Source organism: Macaca fascicularis, chromosome 11 (genome assembly GCF_037993035.2).
Source record: "Macaca fascicularis isolate 582-1 chromosome 11, T2T-MFA8v1.1".
Classification (NCBI taxonomy): Eukaryota; Metazoa; Chordata; class Mammalia; order Primates; family Cercopithecidae; genus Macaca; species Macaca fascicularis.
Window position 1 is genome coordinate 112,002,833 of NC_088385.1, and position 12,771 is coordinate 112,015,603.

At 40.8% G+C, this 12,771-nt stretch overlaps 1 protein-coding gene across 2 annotated transcripts in view; it reads right to left on the bottom strand.

The window, feature by feature from the left end:
* The window catches only part of ALDH1L2 (aldehyde dehydrogenase 1 family member L2), a 65,361-nt gene that overhangs the window by 36,726 nt on the left and 15,864 nt on the right, over positions 1-12,771 (bottom strand). For both annotated transcript variants that reach the window (XM_074007661.1, XM_005572084.5), the window contains 7 exons: positions 11,975-12,140; positions 10,624-10,725; positions 9,310-9,399; positions 7,256-7,390; positions 5,948-6,073; positions 5,313-5,404; positions 2,475-2,622 (listed from right to left, as the gene is read on the bottom strand). In XM_074007661.1, the coding sequence (XP_073863762.1) occupies positions 2,475-2,622; positions 5,313-5,404; positions 5,948-6,073; positions 7,256-7,390; positions 9,310-9,399; positions 10,624-10,725; positions 11,975-12,130 (849 nt within the window). In that variant the 5' untranslated portion in view covers positions 12,131-12,140. The remainder of the gene's footprint in view (positions 1-2,474; positions 2,623-5,312; positions 5,405-5,947; positions 6,074-7,255; positions 7,391-9,309; positions 9,400-10,623; positions 10,726-11,974; positions 12,141-12,771) is intronic.

The following is a 12,771-nucleotide window of genomic DNA, read 5'->3' on the forward strand; positions in this document are numbered from 1 at the left end:
ACCATGAAGGCCAGAAGGCAATATGATGAAATATTTAAAATGATAAAAGAAAAATACCATCCAAAAATTCTATACCCAATAAAAATATCCTTCAGAAATGAAGGAGAAATTAAAACATTCCCAAATGAACAAAACCAGAAAATTGATTGCTAGGATACCTGGCCTACAAAAAGTACTGAGAAGACTCCTTCAAGTTGAAATGAAAGGACACTGGACAATTAACTTGAATACACATGAAGAAATAAAGAGTACTGGTAAAGGTAACTACATAGGTAAATATCAACATTGGTATAAATATATATATATATATATATTTTTTTTTTTTTTTTTTTTTTTGAGACGGAGTCTCGCTCTGTCGCCCAGGCTGGAGTGCAGTGGCGCGATCTCCGCTCACTGCAAGCTCCGCCTCCCGGGTTCACGCCATTCTCCTGCCTCAGCCTCCCGAGTAGCTGGGACTACAGGCGCCCACAACCGCGCCCGGCTAATTTTTTGTATTTTTAGTAGAGACGGGGTTTCACCGTGGTCTCGATCTCCTGACCTTGTGATCCGCCCGCCTCGGCCTCCCAAAGTGCTGGGATTACAGGCGTGAGCCACCGCGCCCGGCCTAAATATATTTTTAACTCTATCATTAAAAATACAACCTCATAAAGCAGTAATTATAAAATTGTGTTGGTGGGCTCATGATATATAAAGATGTAATTCGTATGACAATAATGGCACAAATTAGGGAAGTACACGACAATGTTACAGCAAAGCTTTCCTATGCTATTGATATTAAGTTGTTATTCATCTGAACTAGACCATTTTAAGCAAAAATGTTAATTATAATCCTCAAGGCAACCACTAAGAAAATAGCTTAAAATATAGTAAAATTAAAAATAAGGGATTAAGGCAGGGCACGGTGGATCACGCCTGTAATCCCAGCACTTTGGGAGGCTGAGGCATGCAGATCACAAGGTCAAGAGATCGAGACCATCCTGGCTAACATGATGAAACCCTGTCTCTACTGAAAATACAAAAAATTAGCCAGGCGTGGTGGCAGGTGCCTGTAGTCCCAGCTACTTGGGAGGCTGAGGCAGGAGAATGGCGTGAACCCAGGAGGTGGAGCTGGCAGTGAGCCGAGATTGCACCACTGCACTCTAACCTGGGCGACAGAGCAAGACTCCATCTCAAAAACAACAACAACAACAACAAAATAATGGATTAAAAAGGCATACTAGACATATTTAACAAAAAGAAAGCAGTGAAGGAGAAGTAGAGGAATAAAAGGTGTCAGACAAGACATATAGAAAGCATAAGTGGTAAAAGAACGTAGATAAACTAGACATCATTTAAATTAAAACCTGTTGTATGTCAAAGGACACTCAAAGTTTTCAATAAATCTACAGAATGAGAGAAAACATTTGCAAATCTTATATCTGATAAGGATCTTGTATCTAAAATAGACAAAGAACTCTAAAGACTCAGCAATAAAAAGACAAGCCAGTTTTAAAATGAGCAAAGGATCTGAAAGAAAAGACATTTCTGCAAGAAGAAATTCAAATGGCCAACAAGTATATGACAAGATGCTCAACATCAGTAGTTACTAGGAAATACAAATCAAAACCACAGTGAGACCCCGCTTTACACCCACTAGGACAGCTAAAAGAGAAAAGACGAGAGCAAATATTGGCGAGGATATGGAGAAGTTGAAACCCTCATACATTGGTGGCATTATATAATGGTGTAGCCACTTCGGAAAACAGTTTGGCAGTTACTCAAAAAAGTTAAACATAGAGTTACCATATGACTCATCAATTCCACGCTTAGGTACATACCCAAGAGACTTGAAAACATATGTTCATGCAAAAACTTGTATGAGTTTTTCATAGCATTATTCATAATAGCCAAAAAGTAGAAACAACCCAAATGTACTTCAACTGATGAATGGGTAAACAAACTGTGGTATATTTATACAATAGAATATTACTTGGCCAGAAAAAGGAATGAAATGATGATACAACATGGATGAACCTTGAACACATTATGCTAAGAGAAAGAAGCCAAAAACAAAAAGCCACATGTTAAATGATTCTATTTATACGAAATCTCTAAAAGAGGCAAATCCAGAGAGACAGAAAAGAGATTCGCATTTTCTAGGAACTATCATGCTATCCAATTTTGGAACTTTTTTTGTATGAGGTAGTCCTGGAAGAGTAAAGAATGACTGCCAATGGGTATAGGGCTTCTTTTTGGGATGATGAAAATGTTCCAAAATTGGATGACATAATAGTTGCACAACCCTGTGAATATATTAAAAAGCACCCAAAATGCACATTTTAAAAGGGAATTTTATGGCATCTGAATTAAATCTCAGTAAAGCTGTTGTTTTTTAAAGGTCATAAATATAAAAACAAATGGGCAACAGGCACAGCAGTCTTTTATAGTGTATGGATCTCACTGATTTAGGGTTGTAACATCGAGGAAAAGCTTACATAATCTACAACCAGCTCCGCCTCTTGATCTTCTCCTCTCAGTTTCCTCACGACCTTTTGGATAAAGTCTTCAAACTTGGTGGCCATATAGACATCTTCATTCTGCAGCTGAAGCCCATCACATTTCTGTCTGATCTCTTCAACCAGCCTTAAAGTAAGAACCAGCTTCGCGTTACTCAGATTTTTAAAAGGGGTTAGGAAGACTGTTATTCGCATTTGTCAAGTTGTTTTGAGGTAAGACTTACATCGCATGCCTATTTATATCCTATGAGATCTGTGATACTCATCAGAGAAATTGATAAGACTAGGGGCAAGAAATTAAAAATATATCTTGAAGGACAGTGGCAGTTTTTTTTTAAACTTTATCCGTGACTGAAAATAAAAGAAATCAAGGCAAAAATATTTTAATTACTTATAAGCAAGATAGCAGGGAGCATATAAAGTCAACTCCTTTGCTTTCATATATACTCAAAGAATAAGAAAGAAAGACACTTTCTTAACTGTAAAGATTGTGAGAGATGTCATATTGTAGAATATTTTCTCTAATTTACAAGTATAAGATGGACATTTGTTTGTATTATGTAGTTAACACAAGTACTAGCTAGAACCATATGCAGTAGGTCAATACAATTTTTGAAGTCCTTTCCAATCCTTTGATTTCCACTGTTAGTTTGTCAAATTACAGCGGTTATCTGACATTTCTTGAATAGCAGTGGTGTATGAGGTACTGTGTAGAAAGTCCACCATGGTTGTGCTTCAATCATTTATTCTCTAAAAGAGATGATACCTTCGTAATCAAGATAATAATATCAGATGATTATGATAAGTCAGACACTCAAACAGAAAATGAGTAATTCCTGCAGGAGTATCTTGCTAGCAAAAAAAAAAAAAAGTATTAATAATACAGTACTGGCCAGGTGCGGTGGCTCACGCCTGTAATCCCAGCACTTTGGGAGGCCTAGGCAGGCGGATCACGAGGTCAGGAGATAGAGATCATCCTGGCCAATGTGGTGAAACCCCATCTCTACTAAAAATACAAAAATTAGCTGGGCGCGGTGGCGTTTACTTGTAATCCCAGCTACTTTGGAGACTGAAGCAGGAGAATTGCTTGAACCTGGGAGACGGAGGTTGCAGTAAGCCAAGATTGTACCACTGCACTCCAGCCTGGCGACAGAGCAAGACTCTGTCTCAAAGTAATAGTAATAATAATACAGTACTGAGGCCAGGTGTGATGGCTCATGCCTGTAATCCCAACTACTAGGGAGGCTGAGATGAAAGGATGGCCACCCCAGGAGTGCAAGGCTGCTAGTGCAAGTGAGCTGTGATCACACCACTGCACTCCAGCCTAGGTGGCAGAGTGAGGCCCTATCTGTAATAATAATCATCATAATATAGTATTGAAATCTTTAGTTAAGCTAATTAGAAGTTTCTGGGAACTCATGAATCACAGCTGAGAAATCTATAATTTGAGGAGCCGAAACTCTTGACTTTTGAAAACACTACGTGCTCTTGAAATGATTGTTTTTGATTTCTGGAATAAAACCTCCAAGAATAAAGGGACCTTGTCTAGTTTACACTGTATCTCCAGTGCTAAAACTGTTCCTGACACATAGTAAGTGTTCAATCAGTGTTGTTAAGTAAATGAGTGAATAGATAGAATATTCATCAGGAACATTGCTTTGTCAATATGAAGGATTTTGTCAAGAGGAGGAATATTTTTGCCTTGTTTAATTAGTGAATGGCCACAATGTGGCCTGGAATCAAATCCTCTTAGCTTCTATTCTCTGTACCCACCATTAAGGGACTGAACAGTCCCTGGTGAGCTCCCAGTTGTCTTGTTATCCACGTTACTCCAAGAAAAACACCTCTGCAAGATGCTGCGCCAGTAGGATCCTGGTCCTGTTTCCTTGTGATAGAGGCTTTCTGGGACTCCAGCCCTTTCAACTTGCTCTAAACCTCTGTGGAGAAATTCTGACTGTTGGGTGATTACAATTGTCCTTGCAAGTAGCCTGATTACCCTCATTCTAGATCTATCTTACTGGGTAATTTGCGGGGGGGTGGGGGTAGGAGAAAAAAGATTTGGGGGAAAGCATAATATCAGGTATCAGATATTTTTCTGGTAATATTATTCAGATAATATTCTGGATCAGGCTGCATAGGAAATTCCCTGTTAGCATTCTCACCCAGAGCTTCTCAATTCTGATGTCATATTAGAGGAAAATTAGCTAAGAAACTGGAAGAACAAATTTTTAAAAGATGCAAAGAATTCTAAGGGTTGCTTTTTTAGGTATACGGAAGATATGAAAACAACTTCTGGTTAGCAACAAAGATAAATAAATAGATAGATATATCTGCTTGACCATGGAAACAACAGCAAAAAAGATAAAGAATAAAGATGTGTTGGCCGGGCACGGTGGCTCACACCTATAATCCCAGCACTTTGGGAGGCTTGAGGCAAGCGTATCACCTGAGGCCAGGAGTTCGAGACCAGTCTAATCAACATGGAGAAACCCCATCTCTACTAAAAATACAAAATTAGCCGGGCGTGGTGGTACATGCCTTTAATCCCAGCTACTCAGGAGGCTGAGGCAGGAGAATCGCTTGATCCCGAGAGGCGGAGGTTGGGGTGAGCTGAGATTGCACCATTGCACTCCAGCCTGGGCAACAAGAGCCAAACTCCATCTCAGAAAAAAAAAAAAAAAAAAAAATGTGTCATAGATAGGTATGATAGGGTAATCACATCCAGAACAAAGGATGTGTGTGGATTTCACTGTCAAAGCCAAAGTCAAAATCTCTAGTGAGGGAATCCCTAGTGAGTCAATAAGGTCGTGGTTTTACCTGGCAACATCCATTGAGCTTGCTCCAGATTTAAAGAAGTCTGTTGAGTCTTCAATAATGGGGACATTGCTTAAAATTCCAGCCCAGATGACCTACACAAAAAGGAAACTCTTACGAGGGAAGTGCCATGTAGAACAATGTGGCAGAGACTGGGCTAGCTCTTCACCAAACCAATTCCCTCTTCATCTTGTACACACAGCTGGACCACATTTCTCAGCACCTTTCCAGGTTAGATGCAGCCAATGAACAGGAGTGGAAGTGACCTGCACCACCCCAGTCCTAGCCCATGTAAACGTCCTCCACACCATTCTACATGCTCCTTTGCCCTTCTGGCTGTCTGGAATGGTGACACCCCCCAGGGAGACCTTGAAAATAACAGAAACTGAGTTCCTGAACGACTTCACCCCTAACCCCCGTGCCAACCTGGAACTGCCTTGGATGTCTTATGTGAAAAATCAGTTTGTATATACTGTGTTTGAGCATATGAATTTGGAGGTTGATTTCCTCTTGCAGCTAATACATAAAAAAGAGGAAATAAAGTTCTGATCCCACTACTTTGAGGACTGATGGTACCAGTTACAAACATGCTTCAGTTTTCCAAGGTAACAGTAAAATTAAAGTCATCATGTGTTCACCTTGATGGTCTCTGCCACTTTCACCTCTTCGGCTGTCAGTTCTACCACTGACGTCTCACCCGCTGAAAAGTACTGAGAGGCAGGGATCATTTTTCCATCTTCAAACTGCAGATTTCTCACCATCAGCTACAAAATAGCAACAAAACAAGCATAAAAATCGAGGATTGAGACAATACAAAAGTGAGGCTGGCAGGAGTCCTATAGATTATATGCATATAAGGGCAAGTTTATTTGGAAAAATACAAAAATATGGATTAAAAGCATTCACCATTATGTGTAAAAGGGCTGAAATGGCAGTTGAATAATGGCAGCAGAAAGGAAAAAGTGAGGTCTAGGGATAGATACATCTCAAAATGGCAAATAAGTCCTGGTAAATTTGACACTGGGATGTAGGTATTTGAACTAGAATCTATTGTGAAAATAACAGACACCACTAGTGCTGTGCTGCCTCTGAGCACTCGCTCTGCACCACACTCAAGAATGCATGGATAAGTGCTTGCTTTGGCAGCACATATACTAAAAAAAGAATGCATGCATGTGCTGAAGGATCTTACCTAATTTCATAAATGCCAGTGGAGGTGGATGCCATTATTATTCCCATTTTATTGATGCAGAAAGGGAGGCTCAATGAGGTTCAGTAATTTGCTCAGTGCCACACAGATAGTAAGTAACAGAGCTGGGAGTAGAATCCGGAACTAGCGGGACTCTTAAGCCTACAGTCTTAACTGATTTATCCTGCAGCAACTGGAAAATATCTGTAAGGTACAAATTCCCTTTGAACGCTTCATTGGGAAGCTTCGCAAGGGCACTCTGAGGCCCAAGGCCAACCCTCCTGAGCATAGGCAGTGTAGGTGGCACCTGCCTGGTGGATCAGTGGCAAGGGGCATCTGAGGAGGGCCACATCCATTTCTCTTGATCCTCCCAGAATCTGGCACTGGGAAGGCAGACAGACGAGATTCTCCTCTCTGTCATATAGATGGCAAAACAGACTCAAAGGGAAGAATCATCCTGCCCAAGACCAGAAAGTGGAAAGCAGTGATTCACATCCTTACCTCCCCACTGAATTCCTCTCTCCACTTTACACAAGGCAGCCTATGCAGATCTGGGGGGCCTCTCTTGAGACACCTCATCTCCATCAGGGCACTCAGAGCCAGCTCCTCCCCAGCCAGCAATGGAGGCACAGATGTCCTAGCCTGCCCATATCCCAGTGCAAATCCAGATTAACTTGTGATAGCTATTCCCTTAATAGCTTGGGTTATAGAATAAAATCAAAAGGTTATTTCATAGGCAGCCATATTGAACACTCACTGCTTTTCCATCGTTACCAAAAAGAACAAGTCCATTTTTGGTAACAAGACCAGGCTTCTTGGCACCTTTAATTTCCAGTGGTTCTCCAGGAGGCACAGAGCTATTGAGTAATGTCGAGCCATAGAAAGTGACCATCTAGTAAAGAGATCAAACACAGATTGTAAAATCAGGAGAAAAGCTGTTCATAGCGGTATGTATAAGCATCATTCTCTGCAAAAATGCTGAAGTTCATATTATCATCTGTAATAAAATTGAGACACCACAATGGGAGAAACTGTCCCAAACATCCATGGAAATGACACAAGGCAAGAAAGAGTCTGTGAATATGTCACTGGAGAGTCCAAAATGCCCCACATCCAGGTGACATGAATATGCATTTATCACATATTCGCATTGATACAAAGGTGAATGAGATCAAAAGCTCTCAGCGTTTACAGCCTGAAGGTAGGGTTTGGGTGGGGTGGGAGGTGCTGGGAGTGGGCATCAGTGATGGGCAATGCACAGTGGTAACCAGACTATTACAGTGCAGGGTGATAAGTGATGAGAAGCACAGGGTGCTTTGTGAGTCCGTTCATGGAAAAAGGACTGGATCCAGACAGTAACCAAGAGACACTGATGCTGACTGAGTTTTTATTGCAATTCTAGGATGATCAGCTATATATATATGGAGCCTATTATGATTATGCTGTAATGGTTTGTTGAATACATACTCTAGGCCCAGGGCTAAGTACTTAAATGAGTTAATATGTATTAATTCTTTTTTTTTTCTTTTGAGACAGAGTGTCACTCTGTCACCCAGGCTGGAGTGCAGTGGTGCGATCTCACTGCAACCTCTGCCTCCCGGGATCAAGTGATTCTCCTGCCTTAGCCTCTCAAGTAGCTGGGATTACAGGCACAGGCCACCACACCCAGCTTTTTTTTTTTTTTTTTTTTTTTTTTTTTAGTAGAGACAGGGTTTGTCATGTTGGCCAGGCTGATCTCGAACTCCTGACCTCGGGTAATCCTCCACCCTGACCTCCCAAAGTGCTGGGATTACAGGTGTGAGCCACCGTGGCTGGCCAACTCATTTAATCTTCACAATTACCCGTAACCTAAGGGAGGCAGTATTATTAGTTCCATTTTACAATGAGGAAACCAAGGCACCCAATGGTTAAGAAACCTGCCCGAGGTTACACAGTAAATTTTCACAGAAGCATTCTGGCTTCAGATCCTGCACTTTTAACCATTACACTAAACTCCCTCCCTTGGTCACCCATCGAGCCCATGGATTTTTATTGGCACTTAGTATGTACCCAGACTCCTGCTTAACTGCTCAGATTATCAAGACAATTACATGAAGTGCTTGTCCCTAAGGAGTTCACAGGCTAGTATTGGGGGGAATAAAGAGACCCTCACAATATATGATGTGCCATACCAGAGGTAGGCAGAGTGTTGCTGGAACCCAGAGGTGAGCCATCAAACCCTGCCAGGCTGGGCATGTGAGATCAGGAAACCTCCTGAAAGAGGTGAAACCTGAGAGCCTGGGCTGAGTCAATTACCCATGGATAGAAGACCCTTCAGGCCCCTGCCCGCCTCTCCTGCCTCAGCTCTCCCCATGCCTGTCCTCACAGTCCAGACCCCGGCTTCACTGAACTCCTTTTGCAAGTCCTTGACCAGGTGCTGGAGTCTCTTATCTCTGGGGCTTCGCCTACTTGTCTTGCTCTCAACCTGGTTAACTCTTCTCAAGGTTCGAGCAAAGCAGTGAGCTTTTCTAGGAAGCCTTTCCTAATATACCTGAGTCTCAGCCTCCATGATAGCGTTTATCGTACTGCACTGAGAGTGTTTATTCACTTCTCTGCACTCCCCATAAAACTGCAGGCTCCTGGAGATCAGGGACTGGATTTAGCGTCTGCTGCACAATAAATGCTCAATACATGCTGAGTAAAGGGGAGAGTGAATCACAGACCCGCCTCATGACCAAGGAAGAACCATGGGAAGCCCAGATTTATCTGTACTGTCTCTTACAAAGGTAATAATCGGGGAGGGGAGCAGGGGGAGTGGTCCGTAGAACGTACCTGTCCATTTATCTCTGTCCAGGCTCCAGGGACTTTATCATGACCTCGAATCCAGTTATGTAAAACTTCGGCAGACTGGTCCCAAGAAATCTAGGAAGGCACAAAACACAGGCTGAGCCTCCTATGGCTGTGAACCTCAAAGGAATAAAAACGCTTCTCGTCATCAGAGGCAGAAACGAGTATGTTATTGGGAAGTAAAGGAATTTTTGCTTCTTAGTTTTATTTGGAGTATTTTGTCAGGTGGCTGATTTAGTAAAAAAGAGACTTTATTGAAGGAAAATAAAAAGCAGAGGGTTATTTAAAGGGACAGTATGCTTTGTAAAGATGACGTAGAGCGGGCTGTTGAGGGGAGGAGGCCAGTAGCTGCTGGAGAGTTTTATGTTGGGTTTTTATTAGGTTGAACTTTTTTTTGAAGTTCCCACCTCTGGTAAGTCTCTGCCTCTTTTATTTATTTATTTATTTTTTGTCTAATTTGTTTGTGTCTATCTTAGCTCTCTGCTTTGTCTGCACCTAGATTTTGTCTCAGGTTTACAGGATCCCCCATATTATTAGTTGGTGTGTATGTGTGGGTTGGTTTTGGGTATGAATATGACCTAATGCCTGTATTGTTTACTATCGTCACCACAGGAAGGTTGTATAGTGGCCAAATCTATACCTACTGCATCTGTATTTTTTTTTTTTTTTTTTGGAATTTCTTTCTCTGCCCTAAGCTGTACTTATGGCTCCAGGTTTTCATTTTTTTATTTTTTGAGACAGGGGTCTCACTGTGTTGGCCAGGCTGGTCTCAAATACCTGGCCTCGAGTGATCCTCCTGCCTCAGCCTCCCAAAGTGCTGGGAATACAGGCATGAGCCACTGTGCCCAGCGCACCTAGCATGACATTTTTTTTTAAGGAATATCCCCTTTGCCCTTTTCATTAGCATGTAGCTGGCGCTATTTTGACATTTTAACTGCAGAGTGAAGGATTATTGAGCAGACTTAAGAGGCGTTTCTGGGCGGTTTTAATTTGCTTGCTTGTTTGTTCGTTTGCATAGTATCTCCTCTCCTTTCTGTGCACATTTGGCTAAGTGCCCACCCACTCCAGCATTAGAGATACTATTAATATGCAAATTTTGGGTGCTCTCTCAGACATGAGTCTTCCCAGACTTTATTTTCTTTAGGGGACTCCCCTCTCCTGCATATGTCTGGCCACCTGTCTAACAGGTAGGGCTAGGGCAGGCTGGCTTATCTTTTGGCAAGATCATAGTACGTGGGGAACTACTGAAAGGTGGAGGGCCATGAACTCTGAGATGTGTTATTGAGTTGATATAAATACCTCAGCATTTTCCTTTTTCTGGATACCTTCATATGTTGCCCCTTCTTCTGGCTGGGGAATACGAGGAGCTTTTCCATCGGCTATGAGTTGAACAGCTTCTACCTAAGGCCAAAGACGTCACCTGTGTTACAGCCCAATGATCAACAATGGCATAGTCTATTTGACTAAAGTTTCTGCGTGACAGAATTACTACCTATAAATCTGTTCAGAGAGTCAAGAGTATGATGATAACTACCATTTCTTCAGGTCCATCCTGACAAGCATTGTGGTAGCTACTTTATGTAAAATATCCCTTGAAAACATAACAAGAATCCTGCAGGGTGGATATTGTTATTACTGTTTTACACCTGGGGAAACTGTCTGATAGCCACAGGGGAACAGAGCCAAGTTTACAGCTCATTCCACCCACCTCCATCTAGGCTATAACTTGGTCTAGAATCTGGGCTTCAGCAAATATCACTGAACACACAGAATGCTACATTGATTGTAATGATCATTTTGTGAGCAGCTACTGTGGGCCAGATGCTTTACACAAATAGTGTCACTTAATTTTCGCAACCGCCCTACAAGTCAGATGGTATTATCCACACCGCATAGATGAAGAAACCAAAGCTACAGAGGCTAAGTGACTTGCCTGTGGTCATACAACAAAGAAGAGGTAGAATGGAAACTTGAGCTTAGGTCTTTCTGACATCAAAGCCCTACTCTCTTAATCATTAAACGATACAAGCCAAGCACTGCTTTCCTGTCTCCTAAATCAATGGCTACTACTGTATATAATCTTGCTACTTCTCTCATACTAGCTCTGAAAAAAATTTAAATGACATCAAAATTATCGGCTAAAGCTTTCAATATTTTTACAAGTATTTCAATATTTTTATTTGATGGTATACATGTTTTGGGATTTTTTTTTTTTAACCCCAGAGCACCTCTGAATAAATACAGCAACACCAAATTTCACCCTGTTACAGAGGCTAATTTAAAGTACTTTTAAATTTCCATAACAAATTGCGTAGCAATATTTCTTAAGATTCAATATACTTCTTTACAATTAATCATTATAGGCAGGGTTGAAGATTCAAGTATTTGGCAAAAGAATGGAGCAGTTTAAATGCTACTGCATCCATTGGATCAATGCTCTCAGAAAAACAAGTCAGTTTCACAGACTAAGAAATTGAAAAGTTCAGATTTCCATCCTAAATATACCATCCCATTAGTTAAAAAAAATCTAATTTTGTTTTTAAACTTTAAGTTTTTGGTGAAAATTCATATGGATAATTTCTTGCTAAAAGAAAAAATATTTTCAAAACTTTAAAGGTTTACTAAATTCTGGGTGGCAAAATATACTAACCATGGCCTTGATTCCTTCAGGAAAAAGAAACCGATTATAAAGTGCATCCACTGTATCATTGGGTTCAACATCACATGATCTCTGAAGGAGGATGGGTCCTGTATCCAAGCCATCATCAGCCCAGAAAACAGAAAACCCAGCTTTCTTATCTCCCATAATTAGAGTCCTGTGAAAAGAAGAATTTCAATTTAAAATGTTGGTTAACTGTATCATAAAGTGATGAATTAGTGATATTAAAGTATAAGAGTTATAATGGAAAGGTAGACAATGAATGAAGCTAGCATGAGAAATTAACAGTAGAACTGGGAGACGTCAGGGCTCATAAAAAGCAGTGTCTAATGGTACTGCTATTTTATATCATACATCCTCATATCTTCACTCTTTCTTGTTAATGTATAGTAAGGACTTGCAGTGAATTCAAAAAGGCATTAGAGTCTATCGTTACTACCACTCATTGACTCTCAGGGGTCAGCTTTCTACTTCAAGATCAAGTAATTTGCCCACTAGGTCCAATTCCTACATCGTGCTTGACCCTGTATTAGGCAGAATAAGAACAGATAGGATACTCTGTGAAGGACAGAATGTGAAGCGAACGTGAAGGACAGAAGTGATTATGAATTCAAGCTAATACAGAGACAGTATGATAATAGGTCAGCCATGTAATAATTTAAATATTTTTTACTTTTGAGTACAAATCAAGACCTAAATCAATCCATCAATCACTAACTCTTCAGAAATACTAAGAAATTAACTGGCATTGTTATCAAGATCCTTGAAAATACTGATATGCTTTGATC